The 17,534-nt window shown below is 44.3% G+C and overlaps 1 protein-coding gene across 5 annotated transcripts in view; it reads right to left on the bottom strand.

The window, feature by feature from the left end:
• Window positions 1–17,534, bottom strand: part of Tmem116 (transmembrane protein 116) — a 98,244-nt gene that overhangs the window by 53,615 nt on the left and 27,095 nt on the right. For 2 of the 5 annotated variants that reach the window (XM_052755256.1, XM_052755257.1), the window contains exons 5-10: window positions 15,961–16,065; window positions 10,385–10,434; window positions 8,749–8,832; window positions 6,806–6,944; window positions 5,250–5,394; window positions 4,757–4,830 (exon numbers count right to left, since the gene is read on the bottom strand). In XM_052755256.1, coding sequence (XP_052611216.1) covers window positions 4,757–4,830; window positions 5,250–5,394; window positions 6,806–6,944; window positions 8,749–8,832; window positions 10,385–10,434; window positions 15,961–16,065 — 597 coding nt within the window. Of the gene's footprint in view, window positions 1–469; window positions 899–1,316; window positions 3,834–4,756; window positions 4,831–5,249; window positions 5,395–6,805; window positions 6,945–8,748; window positions 8,833–10,384; window positions 10,435–15,960; window positions 16,066–17,534 lie in introns of those variants that run through there. The other 3 variants (XM_052755253.1, XM_052755254.1, XM_052755255.1) reach the window with 3 other exon arrangements.

Here is a 17,534-nt window from a genome sequence, read left to right as displayed (position 1 = left end):
CTTGCTGTACAGTCATAAGGCTTGGAGTTCAAAGCCTCACACTCACCAGGCAATAGACAAGACAGGTAACTTGTACATGCCCATAGCCCGAAGGGGCAAGAAACAGGAGGATCACTGGGGCTTGATGGCTTCTGGCCCAGAGAATGCAAGCTCTGGGTGCAGGGGAAGACCCTTCTTCAAAGGGATAGGCTGAGAATGATAGAGGAGGATGCTGACCCCCTCTTCTACCCTGTATGCACATGCACAGGCACCCCCCCCCTCTGTACATAAATGAGCACTACATAACACACACACACATATTAAAGAGGAAGAGGAAGCAGGAGCTAGCAATAAGCCGGTCCCAGCTGGGCAAGATGGGAGTGCTTGCCATATTGCCAGCTTTCAGAAGGCTGCAGCAAGGAGACTGCAAGTTTAAGGCCAGCCTGGGTTACCTAGGGAGGCTTAGTCTAAAAACAAAGCGAAGCTAAACTGAGTTATTTTGTGCTCTGTTTCTAGAAAGTATGACCTTTCTCATTCATCATCTTGCCCACGTGCTTGTGGCATTACGAGGAAGATGTCCAGTAATCCACATGTTGGTACCCCCATAGGACCACACTTTCCAACAGTTTGGTGATGTCTTGCTGCCCTCTCCTGGCCTTCTCTGGGCTGCCTCAGGCCAGCCAAACTCCAGCACATTCCTCAGTTTCCTAAGCCAATTCCAGACTCTAGATTTGTCTTCAGACTTGGAGGGAACAAAGGGAAGTTGCAGTGTGAAATAGATGCGCAGATACTGATGCTCTGAAGTCCACAGGTCATGCTTCTCCTTGGGGGACCAGGAGCAGATGTGTCTGTCTCTCCGTGGGCCGGATCTCACATCTGTTCTCATTCCATTGGTCAAACTGAACTCCCTTGTCTGGAGCTCAATTGAAGAAAAATAAAACAAGATAACCCCAAATTGATACAATTCTGTTCTCAAGAAAGACAAAGTGTTACTTTTGTTTGCTTTTGATATAGTGTCTCACATATGTGGCCCAGGGACTGGCTTCCAACTATGTAGCCCAGGCTGGCCTCAATCTCATGGTAATCTTTCTGCCTCAGTCTCTGGAGTCCTGAGATTACAGGTGTAAACTATCATGTGCAGATCAAAGTGTTACCTTGCCAGCAGTGGTGACACATGCCTTTAATCCCAGCACTTGGGAGGCAGAGGCAGGTGGATCTCTGTGAGTTCGAGGCCAGCCTGGGCTACAGAGTGAGTTCCAGGAAAGGTGCAAAGCTACACAGAGAAACCCTGTCTCAAAAAAAAAAAAAAAAACCAAAAAATAATGACAACAAAAAAATCCAAAAAAGTGTTACCTGTATTTGAAAAAGAAAATGGTTTATTGTTTCTCCAAATTCGTCTGAAATGGAATTTTGTTGGTATGGTTGAGTGGGGAACAACTCAGCTAAGTGGTTTTTTTTTCCCCAAGGGGAAAACAAGCTCTTCTATCAATAGAAGAAAAGAACAAGTTTTCACGATGCTTTGAGACCCAGCTTTCCAAATTCCCCATGTCTTATCAATCAGGCCTTCCCAGTGTGTGGGAAGAGGAGTCTTCTACTTCCCTATTCCATAAGCACACGCCCTGCAGCATCTATTATAGAAGTTATTATAGAAGACGTCACCACTTCTAGAGGGGAGACACTCCAACACTGGCCTTGACCCTACCTACGTGGTAGATTCTGGGTCCTTGAAGCTTATGGACATAATGGAATAATGAACTGTAATTATAGGTGTTTCAAAGTTACTCATTTGTTTAATCAGACCTACAGGCAAAACTTGTCTTTACCAATGAGAATCTTTTTTGTGATTTCATTCCTATGAAGGCAAATCACAAACACTTCACTTTCCTAGAATAGTGAAGACAGACAGAATTTACACACTTGACTCATACTCCAGCTGAACTGTGTTCAATGGAGATGAGGTCAGATCCATATTTGAGGTTGCTACTATGTGTACAGTCATAAAGAAAGGATTTTAATGTCACAAACGTTGGGATGACAGTCCAGGCAAAAGAATGGGGTTTACGAATGCTGGAAGGCATCCCCATCTGGAGGGACATGGCCTATGAAGTGTTCGGGTATCAATGATGAGCATACCGTATCACGCCTGCACTCAGAACGCACACTTTCACAACACTGGGTCTCACCCTCTGGGTTCCTCAGGTTCTGGATGCTCCTCCTTTTAACAAAGAGACGTCTTCATTTCTCTTGCTCACCATGTCCTATCTCCACTTCTATATTGGCTATAGGTCTCTGAACCCTTGTTCTGGAAATCTCTGTGAACCTACTTCCACATTTTCCAAATCCTTTCCATGTTCATATAAATATATGTGAGTATTTGAAGATCATCTTTTATAAATAAGCCTATTAATTTTTTCCAAAGTGGGCAACTCACTAAGTCTTAAATCTCAATGTTTTTTGTCTTAAATAATTCTTTATTACTAGTGTTCCATGGCATATTAGTATCTCTATAGTTATTTAAACTATGTTCTTATACATAGACACGCCTTTTGTTTTGGCTTTAGTTATTACAGACTGGATGCCGACAAAACCCACAAAGTCAAAGCACAGGGCTTTCTTCTGGGTTCTGCTCCATGCCGTCTGCTGGTACATCCCCTACCACTCCCTAGGGCAGAATTCTTGACCCGCAAGGCAAGGACTGACAGGTATGCTCAGGAAACTCCCTTTAGGTCACTTCTGTTTACCATATAAGCCTGTTTCTTCTGATCTAAATCCTGGAGACCTTCTGGTCTCACTGCTGCCCAGAAATACATCTCTACCAGTATGTCTGTGATAGAAATCCTAGGAAACTGCCTAGGTGCTGAACTGACAGCTGATGCTGTGGAGAAACAGAGCTGCATTGGGCTCGGTAGAGCTCAAGGAACAATGCTGTTGGGAACACTAAGAACCCTGGGGCTGGTTGAGCTGGGGTGACTGCTGCCACTGTCCTGGGAGCCTTGGCTCTAATGATGGGACCTCTGTGCTTTCCACAACAACTGTGATCGATCCCCCTCACCATGTATAGAATGTAGGATTTGCTACCATAGCTGAATTGGTCACTGAGGAAGCTTTGCTCAGACAGAAATATTTCAGATGAATACAGCCACCAAATCTACTTATATTTTAAAATAAAGTCTTACAAAACATTCTACATAAAAACTGTTCTGCTCAACACTGAGAACGAGGTATCTGGCGGAGCACTGGGCTGGGCGAGCGTTCTCAGGCCCCCATGCAACCTCATTAGGACACCCCCCTGCACCCCGGCGAGCTGCTGCATGGCGTCCTACCTCCCCTGCTTTCACGGAGCAGGCCTTGCCAATGACACACATATATATGAACCTGAAATTTATTTTTTCTTGAAGAGATGTAAGTATGTCTAGTATTTGTCAAAGTAAGGAGTCTCTTAGATAGAAAGCGGCTATATCTCCCTGAACGAGCACCTGGACAGATCCTTCCTAATTCACCCAGAATCGCTGCTGACCACAGCGTTCCATTCCCTTTCAGTTCTTCAGCCTGAGGTATGGCCAGAAGAGACAGAGGGTGTTCCCTGCAGCCCTGCAGAGTTCGCTCACGTGAAACATTCACTTTCTGGATGTTCTACTTCCACAGCTTCAAAGAATGGTGGAAGAGCTGGAAGCAAAAGCCAGAGAAGACTCCAGTGGATCTAGGCTCCTGCTATAGATTCTCTTCTGTGAGCACAGCAGTGGGGTCTGAGTATCTGCGTCACGGCGAGGCTCATGCTTTAGCTGCTGGAACTTGCACTGTGTCCAGCCATATATGCCACAGTTGAGCAGACCCTGGGATGCTGCCGTGAGAGCCTGGAGGAGATGAAGAGTGATGGGGTCCAACCTTCAGGCTTGTTGAGATCCAGGAATAGGTCCCTTGGCCCTTATTTATAAAGCGTGACTACACAACTAGTGTGTTTGTGTGTGTGTGTGTGAGTATGCGCGCGCGCATGCACATGCGACAAAGTCCCAACCCTATTTGCAGTGCCATCATTCGAGCTACTGAACTATAGACAAGCTCATCTAAACTCTTCACAATGGGGCTGGAGAGATGGCTCAGAGGTTAAGAGCACCAACTGTTCTTCCAGAGGTCCTGAGTTCAATTCCCAGCAACCACATGGTGGCTCACAACCATCTGTAAGGAGATCTGGTGCTCTCTTCTGTGTACATAATAAATAAATATATAAATAAAAATAAACTCTTCACATTGTATCTTGCTGTGGACAGCTGAAGGCTAGTTACATTGTCTGGTACATACACGAGGACAATAAAACGGCATCAACTGCTGACTTACTTCTCAGAGAACACTGTTCTCAATCAGCATAGTTAGTCTAAAGTTTCCTTCTGATAATGTAGGAGACAGGAGAAGCATTCCTTTACTGCTCACCATTCACTATGAACAGTTAATTTGTGCCATCTGATTCACTCTGGATAGGAGAGGATCATCACTACCAGTGCCTCACCAGAACATATCCCGGGAGATCTTATTCTACTGCCCGTATCTTCAACATATCAAAACCAAGTTCCCCAGAGACACATGTGCTCCAAACTATACCCAGAAACACTTAGACTAGCTTGCCTTTGAGGAAATGGTTATATTCCTAAGTCAGCATAAACACTAGATCTCTTTTGCAAGGTACAAATGAATAGAAAAAACTGTGTGTTCTCTAAATGGCAGTGTAAGAGAAGAAGGCACAAAGCACAAGACAAGAGATTCTGGCATTGGAAGGTATTACCTGGAGCACAGAGAGGGCCATGTGCAGGGAGGTGTCCTGTGGCTTGGTCAGCTTTATGATCAGCAGTGTGACAGCTGCAGATACACAATGTGTGAACTGTGTTAGCTCTCAGTGCACATGCCCGAGCATTCCATGAACAGAAGCTACAGGTGCCTGAAGATCAGCACTGAGATTAAACAGTTATATAAATCCCTGAGCCTTTGGCCTTCAGTTCTGGTCCTTACTGATTAAAACTTGCAGATGAATGCCAGGTGGAATGGCACATGTCTTTAATCTCGGCCTTTGAGGCAGAGGCTGTAGGTGGACCTCTGCAAGTTTGAGGCCAACGGGGTCTACATAATGAGATCTTGTCTCAGAAAATAAAGCAATAAGTAAATAAATAAAATGTACAAGCTGGGAAGGGATGAGCAGTCATGATTTGGGTGAGATCATTTTCTTTGATGACCCCCACAGCTACTTTCCTCGCCTCCCAACTGTTTACTACGATACCCACCTGGGCCCCAGCAGCACACAAAGGCCACTGGGAAGAAGCGTACTCGTTGACCCACAGTGTAAATCACTGCCCACTGATCACTCTTCAGAACGCCTGTCGACTTCACAAACTTCTTATACAATGTCTGGGCATGGATGAGTAGGACCTAAACATGAGTGTCATTGTGAGTAATCAGCCTATGGCTTAGTCAGATTTTCCAGCATTTTAGAGGGTATACTCTATAAGGAGCTCGTGTCAGGAAAAACCACTACCCTCCTTTACCGTGAGAGCAGACTTTGGAGAATTACCCATTGGGAATTTTCATGTCGACAAACAGTTACTGACCAAACTTTCAGTTATTATGTTCACAGTGTGAACGTCATCAACTCCCAGCTTTCCCCAACCTCAAACAAATCAGAACATATGGGAAGGTGTGCTGTCTTCTTGTAGAGATGGGAATCAAACCCACAGACTTGTACATGATAGGCAAGCATTGTACTAATGACCTATATTCCTACCCAGGAAGTTAAAGTGAGTTCTAACTAGTCCATCTCTTAAAATATCTTATTAGACATGCTTCTAGGCCATGTTTTATGCTTAATACCCTAAAGTTCATCAGTACAAAGGCTGAGATTAAATTCTCAACTCTGAGCAAAAAGGAGTTTTAGAAAATCTCTTCTCCAGCCTGGGCTACAGAGTGAGTTCCAGGAAATGCGCAAAGCTACACAGCGAAACCGTCTCTCGAAAAAACCAAAATAAATAAATATATAAAAAATATATATATAAAAACCCCCCAAAACAAAAACACAACTGACATTAAACTGGGCAATAAGGGTGACCAAAAAAAAAAAAAAAGAAAGAAAATCTCTTCTCAGCCAACCAATGGTGGCACATGCCTTTAATCTCAGAACTTGGAGGCAAAGGCAGGAAGATCTCTGTGAGTGAGGCCAGCCTGGTCTACATAGTGAGTTCCAGGACAGCCAGGGCTAAAGAAACCATCCCTGGGGGGTGGGGAGAGGAGAAAATGCTTTCATTATCAGGGAAATTAAAGCAAAGCACGGGTCCTGTGTCACAGAATGTCACTTATACAAAGGATACATCTGCATCATATGATCTTTCTACTCTGGGTCCTCGTGGGAATCAAAGAAACACATTAATTCTACAGTGAACGTGATTGTCCCCTAACTAACACAGGTTTGTTTTTCTGCTCATAATTTGATTTTGGGAAGTCCAAAGAACAAAGATAGTGATTACACTGTCAACATCTCCTATTCACATTCTTTACATTTGTGTGTGTGTGTGTGTGTGTGTGTGTGTGTGTGTGTGTGTGTGTGTGTGTGTGTGAGAGAAAAATGATCTCCTATACAGTCCAGGAACTTCTGACCTCCTGTCTCAACTTCCCATGTTCTCATGTACTCTAGGGAAGTGTCCCACCAACTAAACTACATCCTCACAGCCATGGCCACTCCCCTGGTGCTGGGAGCATGGGAAATGCCTGCTGCATTGTGCCAGTCTTGGAACACTGCCTATGTTTCCCAGTCCTTCCTTTCCACAGTAACAGACAGGTTGCACCATACCGTGATGAGGAGGAGGCTGAAGAAAAAGCTGGCCAGGAAAACAGTGACACCATAAAAATAGAGAGTGCTGCAGACAGACGTGTTGGTGGAAGGCAGGGGCTCAATCATGGCTGCCGGGGGTGAGCACATTAGGATGCACCTGGGGAAGAGAACCCGTGGACAGGACGATACGACAAGGACAAGACAGGCGGAACAAAACAAAAACTGAGTGTCTTAGTCAGGGTCGCTATTGCTGTCATGGAACACCATGGCCATAAGCAAGCTGGGAAGCAAAGGGCTTATTTGGCTTACTCTTCACATCTTAGTCCATCATTGAAGGAACTCAGGGCAGGAACCTGGAGGCAGGAGCTGCTGCAGAGGCCATGGCGGGGTGCTGCTCACTGGCTTGCTCCCCATGGCTTGCTCAGCCTGCTTTCTTATAGAACCCTGGACCACCAGCCCAGGGATTGCCCCACCCACTATGGACTGGTCCGCCGCAACATCAATCCCTAATGAAGAAAACGTTCTACAGGTTTGCCTACAGCCGATCTTATGGAGGCACTTTCTTAATTAAGGATCCCTCCAGTCTGAGGCCTTTAGCTTCTGTCAGGTTGACAGAAAACTATCTAGCACAGTGAGTAACTATGCTTATCATTTTTTGGGCTCTTGCCTGTAACTATAACATTCTGTTCCTTCACACAGATGAAATATCTTGAAATCACTTTATACTGTCTGTTTCCTTGTGTATCTTCAGCCTGACTACATCATGTTATGTCTAGAACCCATTTCCAAAACAAGCATTTTTTTTTTTTTTAGACAGGATCTGATATAGCCCAGGCTGGCCTCAAACTACTAAGTAGTTCAGGATGACCTTGAAACTCTGACCCGCATCTCCATCTCCTCTGTGCTGAGGTCACAGGTGTGCACCACACACACACACTCTATGTGGTGCTGGGGATCCAGACCAAGACTTTGTGTGAGCCCGGCAAACATTCTACTGCCTGAGCTACATCCTTAAGTAAACATACTGTTATGGCTAAAGAAGCTCCTTTTGATGCTAGGCATCCATTTTGGTACCCACCAGCTCTTTGTCATTGACTCCAGTCCCTGGAAGATAAGTTCCCAGTATAGGAAGGAACAAAATTGAAGCCATTTTGAATAAAAGTTCCATCTTGAAAAGCAGGGTGAAATAAAGTTTAGGTTCCCAAGACCTCCTGAGGCTTCCCTGAGTGACTGACACCCTGGTTGGCAAGGTGAGACACGAATGGGGTAAGCTGCCCAGCCACACATGAGTGGACCAACCAAGGAGGACAAGGTAAGTGAACCACAGAACAGTGTTCCTAGGAAAGTCCCTAATCTTTGGATCCTGGTTGGTGGAAATATAACTGGGCACCTATGTCTGTGGTTTTTCTGCTTAAATATTTGCTGAAATGAATGTTCGGGGACGCAGTCAGTCCCCGGGTCTGTACTGTTGGATCTTGCTTTGCATGAGCTCTTATGTGTTTGGGTTGTTTGGGGTCTTCTTGGACCCTACAACACCAGTACCCCTGACTCAGTAACAACCACCTAAAAATGTACAGCTCTAACTGCTTTTTTTCCTCTAACTTACTTATGCAGACACCTGAAGATTGTTTTGAGGTGCCTTAACCACTTAACTTGACAGAACAGATCAGTTTTTATTTGCTTACATGGACATTGAAGGTCTTCATGTGGTTTTCCCCTTTAATAATCCTTCCCCAAACCCCTCCTGCATGGCAATCTCAAATTTGGTTCAGAGATTGTTCATCGTGCTAGCAGTTAAACAATAACTATTTTATTTATAATTAGATTGAATCTATGGTCTTTTCCCAGGGGTCACAAACACCATAATAAAACATCTTGGCTAGAAGGTATGTAGAATTTTTTCCCCTTTTTACTCTGTTATAGAAAAGAACAAATAAAAACCAGAGTTAGTCCTTCCTTACCTGTGGCTCTGGCTAAAGTTGTGGAAACATTCATTGACATTGCCCAGAGAGAATACAGGTGTCATCAACAGCAGAGGTATCAGGCTGGAAGGAGAAAATTTATTGTGCAATTATCCAGAAAGTTTCGTGCCCTTCCCCCATTTGTAAAATAGTCTCCTTCCTCGAACTATATTACCCCACCAACTCCCCACACCTAACATAGATGAAGAAAAACATCTCAAATACCATAGCTATCCCTATTTTCTATTTCCTGGAGAACTGCAATGTGATGTGGATTTTATATCTAAGTCCATCTCCTAACAGTTTCTTGAGAATCTTTGGAATTATAGTCAGGTAAAAATCTGCTGGACAGTGGTGCACGCCTTTAATCCCAGCACTTGGGAGGCTGGATTCTCTGTGAGTTTGAGGACAGCCTGGTCTACAGAGCGAGATCCAGGACAGATGCCAAAACTACACAGAGAAACCTTGTCTCAAAAAAAAAAAAAAAACAAAAACCAAAAAAAAAAAAAAAAAAAAAAAAAAGGAAGAAAAGAAAAGAAAACTATGGAGCTGCCAGGCAGTGGTGGTGCACATCTTTAATCCCAGCACTCAGGAGGCAGAGGCAGGAGGATCTCTGTGAGTTCGAGGCAAGTCTGATCTACAGATTGAATTCCAGGACAGTCAGAGCTACAAAGAGAAACCCTGTCTAGAAAAAAAGCCAAACAAAAACAAAAACAAAATGCAAAAACCCAACCAACCAAACAAACAAAAAAAGGAAACTATGGCCGGGCGGTGGTGGCACACACCTTTAATCCCAGCACTCGGGAGGCAGAGCTAGGTGGATCTCTGTGAGTTCGAGGCCAGCCTGGGCTACCAAGTGAGTTCCAGGAAAAGGCGCAAAAGCTACACAGAGAAACCCTGTCTCGAAAAACCAAAAAAAAAAAAAAAAAGGAAACTATGGAGCAGCTCTGCATGGTCTCCTTCACACTCAGTGACCAGATGAATTCTTGTGTTTACCTTTCCCGTGTGCTTACTCTTTAAACAGACAACTGTTTATCCACTTAAATACAGCCATTGCCCTACAAGGGATTTGGGAGCAAAAATTATAAAGTCTAAAACCAATGTGACTACTTCTAGGTTCTTCTTGGACTAGGATTCTCAGACAATGTTATAAGGTGGCCTGAGCTTGAGAGCTGGGCTCCTAAGGTCAAGTGTCTGCCACATAAGCTTGAGGACTGGAGTCAGGCACAGTGGGATGCCCAGAAGCCACATAAAAAGCTGAGAGCTCTTGAGGCCAGCCTGCTGTCCAGCACACTGGAGACAGATGTGACTCTCCAGGGCATGCAGCTGGTCTGACTAGCAGGTATGCTGAGCTCTGGGTTCAGTGTGAGACTGCCTCCATGTATAATAGAGAGCGCGGTAAGGGAAAGAGGCTGACATCAACCTCTAGTCTTCACATGCGTGCACAGATGCATGCACCCGACACAGTCACAAAGAACTGGTGCTACAGAGTCCGAGTAAAACCCAGCTCACACCTCATCGAAGAGCACACTTGTTGCTTCCTGTCATCTCCTGCTGTGAGCCCCAGGAGTGACGGGAAATGAAGACAAGAGGCCATTGTTCCTCGGCCACCTTACCAGGAAGACAAAAATCTTACCTTGACAAAATGAACACCACGTGACCACCTTGGTGAGTATGATCGATCACCTGTGAAAAGAATAGACATATGTGAAAAATGTTAGGACCAGTGCCAAACTCTCCAGTAAACACACACACACGTCCAGCAGCCCCATTGCTTTGTCAGCCATATTGTTTGTAGAATCCATCAAACAGTCAGTTCCCTTGGTACTGGAGATGACAGTGTTTTATCTATATCACTATGCTAAAAAGAAACAATAATTTAAAAAAAAACAGAAGACTACAGGAAGTAATTTAACCCAAGGTCTGAGCGCTGAAACAAACCCTTTGAGGAACAAAGGCGTATATGAAATCATAGAGTGTTTTATTCCTTTAGACCCAGAAAGGTAAGGGTGAATGAAGCTATGCACAAGTTGGCCAGCACAAAGTATTAATAGGCTCATGCTGACATGACAGAGTCCAAGAAGCCTTTGAATACAAGACCACTGCATTCCAGAGGAGGGAGCATTTAGAATCTGGAGACCTAGAAGATGGTTCAATTGATGAAGTAGTCACTGAGCAAGCACAGGAACCTAAGTTCAGATCCCTAGCATCCACACCAGAAACCAGGCAGAGCACCTCTTGTCAGTAACCCTAGCATTGTGGAGGAGGAAAGGAAAGACATACAGATCCTGGAGGCATCACAGGCCAATCAGACTAGCACAAATAGCAAAATCCAGCTTCAGTGAGAAATAATGTCTCAAAAACAAAAAACAAAAAGGTGGACTGTCCTGGGCAGTGGTGGTGCACGCCTTTAATCCCAGCACTCTGGAGGCAGAGGTAAGTGGATCTCTGTGAGTTCGAGGCCAGCCTGAGCTACAGAGCGAGATCCAGGACAACCAGGACTGTTACATAGAGAAAAACCAAGAAAAAAAAAAAAGTGGAGAGCAGAAGAGGAAAGCAGTTGGTGTTGACGACTGATCTCTACTTGCTGACGCAGAGGCACACACACTGCACAGACACCACACACACAGTATGCTGCATTACATAGGGTGATGGAATATGTACTTATCATAGAAAAGTTTTGGGTTCAAATCCACAGCACTCCCAGACAGACAGACAGACAGACGAACACTCCCCATGTGTATCTGAGACTGAACATTTATAGCAGCATGACGGCTATGAACTTGGTATTCTGAAGGAAAGTTCATGGCCTATGGGTTTGCCTTTCACACTGGCCAGCAGAGCCCCCGCTCAGCCCCAGGCTTTGAGTGAAGTCCTGAACAAAGCCCTGGGGCTGCTGTGCTATGAGGCACTCATCTGCCCAAAGAGAAGAAAACCAACTCCCAGCTCTTCACAGTATCTTCCATTTATACAGACAAGTGTGTAAAGGGGTGAGCAGCCACAGGCCCTTCCTAACTGGAGACACCACACAAGGTTAAGGGGCAGAAGACACCTATGCCTGTGGAATGCCCAGAGTGGGCAAGATAAAACGGCAGCAGAGTGGAATTCTGGTTGTACACAGCAGCTACTACCCGCACATAGCTACTTACACGAAATAAAATGAAGATGCCTGCCAGGCATGATGGCATATGCCTCTAAGCCCAGAATTTGAAAGGCAGAGGCAGTAGGGCTGCTGCAAGTCAGAAGCCAGCCTAACTACAGAGCAAGTTCTAATCCTGCCCCAGCCAGGGCTACAGAGTGAGGGACTCTGCTTCAAAGCCTGAGTGTCCCACTTCAGTCCCTGCACTTTGCACCCACATTACAAGTGGTCAGTGGCCACTTGTGCCTAGTAGCTACTAATATAAAACACATGTACCACCAGTTGTGTAGAGGCAAGCAGATGCCTGTGCGTTAGTTCAAGGCCCGCCTGGCCTATATAGTAAAATCCTGCCTCAAAAGAAATTGTTTTTGGCCAGGTGGTGGTGGTGGTGGTGGTGGTGGTGGCGGCGGCGGCGGCGGCGGCGGCGGCACGCCTTTAATCCCAGCACTCAGGAGGCAGAGCCAGGTGGATCTCTGTGAGTTTGAGACCAGCCTGGTCTACAGAGCGAGTTCCAAGAAAGGCACCAAAACTACACAGAGAAACCCTGTCTCAAAAAACAAAAAAAAAAATTGTTTTTGTTATTCCAAGAAGTTTTATTGAATAGCTTTTTACAGGCTGTAGTATCATCTTTAGGATGCTACTTATGGGCACTTTTCATGTTAAAGTTTCATTGATTTTTCCCCCCTACTCTCTGAGAAGTGGGGATCAGAGAAAAGAAGAAAGAACATTCTCTGTTCCTACCCTTCCTTAACAGCGAACATCTTGAACAAAGCTTAAAAAAAAAGAAAGATGACATTTTCACAGATCACAGAGCCCTGGTGCTGTGAGCTGGAAGAGGCACCATGGCTCATATAGATAAATACTTAACTTTAAGATGAAAACTTGAGGTCTGATTGTCTTGGCTACATAGTGAGTTGTGGGCCAGCATGGGCTACATAGCAAGAGCCTTTAAACAAACAAAATATGAGAGATGATGTACCCAAGGCTATAAAGCAGACAAGTGACCCAGAACAATGCATTTATATCATTTACTGAAAGCAAAAAATACAGAAATTGGAAGCATCCTTCTAAGAGTAATATCCACTATAAATGTTGAACTCAACATTTGGATATTAGTTGATAAAGAACAATGTTTGTGGGGCTAGGGAGATGGCTAAGAGCACTGGCTGCTCTTCCAAAGGACCTGGGTTCAATTCCCAGCACCTACATGGCAGCTCACAGCTGTCTGTAACTCCTGTTCCAGTGGATCCAACATGCTCACTCAGACATACATGTAGGCAAAACCATAAATGCACATGAAAAAAAATTTTTTTAAATGTTATCTGGCTCAGTTGGAGATAGTGACTTCATCTCTTGTAAAATTCTGTTAAAGATTCTGTAAAGTACCTCTCTTTCCCTCCTTATGTGATATTTTCTGTGCTAGTCAATAAAGACAAAGCAAAGCCCTAGATGAGGGACAGACAGACACCGGGACAGAGTCACAAGACAGCCTTCAGGCAGGCACAAATTTAGACTCATACAACAGGCAGAGGACAAAAGACACAGAGATCATGAGGTAGAGAATTCGAATCTGACTCGCTCTTGTTTAGATGACTCCAGAGGGAAATGCTTTTACTTCTATCCTCAATGCGACACTGACGCTTTATTGAGGACTCTGAGCTAATCGCTAATGCCTTTAATCCACACACTCCTCCACTTACACAACAGATACTGGGCTATTTCACGTGTCCACTCTCCTTTGTTTAAGAAGTAATCTACAGGTTCTATGAAAAGAGTAGAGTAACTTTCTAGAGCGTTTATCACACTCTTAACAAAAGTTTACTTTAAAAGAAATCAAATAATGACTATTGCAGAAGTAAGATTAGAATATTTAATAATGTGTATAAGATTAAAATGGGCCTGTGTTTTGTAGCACAGTTGGTTGAGTGTTTCCTAATGTTCTAGAGATCCTGGGTCCAATCTTAGCACCACATAAACTGGGTTTGGTGGTCCACACCTAGAATCCCAGCACTTGGGAAATAGAGGTAAGAAGATAAGAAGTCAAGATCATCCTTGACTATGTAGTGAATCTGGGGACAGCCTGGGCTACATGGGACCCTCTCCCAAAAACAAATAAGTAACAATAACAACAAAAAGATTAAATCAGATGTGGTGGTGCATGCTTTTAATCCCAGCACTCGGGAGGCAGAGGCAAGCAGATCTCTGTGAGTTTTAGTTTGAGGCCAGTCTGGTCTACATGTGAGTTCCAGGACGGCCAAGGCTACACAGAGAAACTCTGTCTCAATAAACAAACAAACAAACAAACAAACACACATACATACATACATGATAAACAAATTAAATTAAAAAAAGAAATATATAAGTTGGGTGGTGGTGGCGCATGCCTTTAATCCCAGCACCCAGGAAGCAGAAGCAGGTGGATCTTTGAGTTTGAGGCCAGGGTCTACAATGAGTTCCAGGACAGCCAGGGCTACACAGAGAAACCTTGTCTCAGAAAAAAAAAATGTAAAGACTTTAGAAATAAAAACTGAGAAATCACAAATACATCACCCATCAGAATCAGTGATGTTCTCAAAGCATCAGAAGTAAGAAACTCACTAGTCTCAGGGCACACATACATAATCCCAGCACCTGGGAGGTGCAGGCAGAAAGAAGGGTTAGAAGTTGCAAACTAGCTGTAGCCAGTTCAAAGCCAGCCTAAGTCATGCGCTGCTGTCTCTAGAGTGAAACAGTAAGAAACCGAAGTTACTACACAGGGAACTGCGGCCTGCTCAGTAGTAGGAAGGGTGATTTACACACGTGGAAGTGTGTGCTTCTCTTTGCTCCCCTCGTCCTCTGCTCTCCCTCTCCTTTGCCCCCTCATGGCCTGGTCCACTCTACCTCACGGCCAAGTTCAGTCTACTACTTTCCTTGCTCTGAACTCTTCCAGATGCCTCTGGCTGTACTCTCCCTCATATTTATAATAAAAACCTTCCCCTCAACCATAATAAAAATAAATACAAAAATAAAATATAAAAAATAAAACACGGTGATAAATGAAAGCAAACATACCTATCATGCACACCCATACAATGTTATTGTTACATGAAGTATCCAGAACAGCCGGTCTATAGGAAGGCACGTACATTTGAGAGCAGAGAGTGTAAAGGACTTAATGGTAAATACAGAGAGTCCACTGGGGAGAGAAACATCCTGACATGGATATGATGACAGCACAACTTGACAAATTTACTAAGATGTGGATCCACATACTCAGAACAGATGGACTGTGTGCTGTGTGGAACACATGCACACACACACTAAAGAACCCAGACACACGGTGGGCTTGGCCTTCTCTCTTTTACTGTAATGCTGGACAACAAAGTGCTCTCTGGATGCTTCTTGCCTTCTGACTGTCACGTAAGCATCCTTCTGCCTTTCCGCAAAACAATAGCGGTCACTCACACCTACTGAAAACATAGCAGAGCAGAACATTCTCCCTTGACACTGGTCACCCTGAAACCCATGTCAGCAGACAGCACTTTCCCTAACTCTTCTTCATGACCTGTACTTTACTAACAATGATGGGTGACATGGAGCCAAAGCTTTCCCTTACTGAATCAAGCTGAGCAGGAATGGCAGCAGCATCAACAATGTTCCTACATTAAAATCTTTTGTCGGTTGGGGATTTAGCTCAGTTGTAGAGCAGTTGCCTAGCAAGCGGCAAGGCCCTGGGTTCGATCCTCAGCTTCAAAAAAAAAAAAACTTTTGTGTGGCAGGGGCAGTGGTGGCACATGCCTTTAATTCCAGCACCCAGGAGGCAGAGGCAGGTGGATCTCTGTGAGTTCAAGGCCAGCCTGGTCTACAGAGCAAGTTCCAGGACAGCCAGGGCTACACAGAGAAACCCTGTCTCGAAAAACAAAACACCAACCAACCAACCAACCAACTCTTATGTGTATCAAGGGAGGAGAGGAAGTAATGTCAACAAATGGAAACTCTGGGGACATTCTTTCATCAGCTTCCGCACACTCACTCGTCAGTGTTGAGAGCTTGCACTGCTTACTGAGAACTGGGGGAGCCCCTTCTCTGCTTACCTGTGCAGCTGTGCCCTGTCCACTCTGGCTGTGTTTCATCCTCAGCTCCGTGTGCAGATACCAGATGTAACTGATGGTGTAGAGGAGTGAGGCAAGGTACAGTATCTAGGTGAGAGACAAAACAACTCATCATAAGTGTTCCATTCCCACTTCCTTAAATTCATTCCATTGTTCTCAGATGAGACCTAGCTTACCCAAGCCATTCAGCTTCATCTTGCCCTTTGGACTGTTCAGAGTCACAGATACCCACCTCCTCTTATCTAACTATTCCACTTTTCTGAGTATCTGTCAATCTATCATCATCATCATCATCATCATCATCGTGTGTGTAGCACCGCACACGTGTCAGAGGACAACTGTGGAGTGGGTTCTCTCCCTCCACCTCACCTGGGTTCTAGGGATGGAACTCAGTCACCAGGTTTATGTGGAAAGAGCTTTCACCTTCTGAACCATCTCATGGGCTCTGTGTTCAACTTTCAATAATGGTTGATATATTATTTCATTTTCATACTATAACAAAATATTGGAGGCAGGCTACTTTTGAGGAAAAGGGTTTGGGCTCATAGTTCTGGAAGTACAAGGTTTAGGGGTCTCATCTTGTGATACTGTCTTGATGTTAGAATCCTGAGATGGTGTCAATTATCTCAGCAGAAGATGAAGAACATGTATGTTAACTGTCTCTCTTTATAAAGCCACCAGGAATAACTCATGTGCTTTTAATAACCTTACAGTTCTCATCATCCCCTGAAGACTCCACCCCCCATTAAACAGCAGAGTAATTCTCCAACCTTCCAATGCTATACATATGAATCATGTAAAAGTTAGTGTCTATGTGTGTGTACACACTTATCTGCAAGATTTGGGTAATTAGAATACTACACAAATTTGATGTGGACAAAAAACCATAGAAACAGCCTATGGTATTTGAACTAAACCTTTCATTCAAAACTTAGACTACACAGGCAAGATAACTTTAAAAACAAAAAAGGGACCTCAGGTATCCCATGCTGGACTTGGATTTGCTATGTAACCAAGAATGGTCCTTTAGTTTGCTTGAGGCAGGGTATCTCTATGTAGTCCTAGTTGTCCTAAAGCTCACTACGTACATCAGGTAGGCTCCTTGATTTCACACAGATCCTCCTGCCTCTGCCTCTGCCTCTCAAGTGCTAGGATTAAAGATGTGGGCCACCACAGTTTCAAAAATGGTCTTAAACTCTTGATCTCCTGCCTCTACCTCTCAAGTTTATGTACCACTCCAAGTTTATGGAGTGTTGTGCTTGAAACCAGGGCTTCTTACATGCAAAAGCAAGTGCTCTATTAACTGATACATCCCCAGCCCCCTGATGTTTAAAAGGTCTTTCAGAAAATCAGGTGCTAGAGAGATGGCTCAGCAGGGAAAGGCATTTACTGTCAACCCTGGCATTGGAGCTGAATTTGATCTGCAGAACTCATAAAGCGGGGAGAATGGATTTGTGAAAGTTGTCCTCTGACCTCCACACACACACCATGGCATAAAAGACCATACAAGTAAAATAAGCAAACAAATGTAATAACAATTTAGGAAAAAATAAAAA

This window comes from Peromyscus californicus, unplaced genomic scaffold (assembly GCF_007827085.1).
Source record: "Peromyscus californicus insignis strain IS unplaced genomic scaffold, ASM782708v3 Scaffold_2__1_contigs__length_46816999, whole genome shotgun sequence".
NCBI lineage: Eukaryota > Metazoa > Chordata > Mammalia > Rodentia > Cricetidae > Peromyscus > Peromyscus californicus.
Note: the sequence above shows the minus strand (reverse complement) of the source record. Positions and strands in the feature narration are given on the sequence as shown.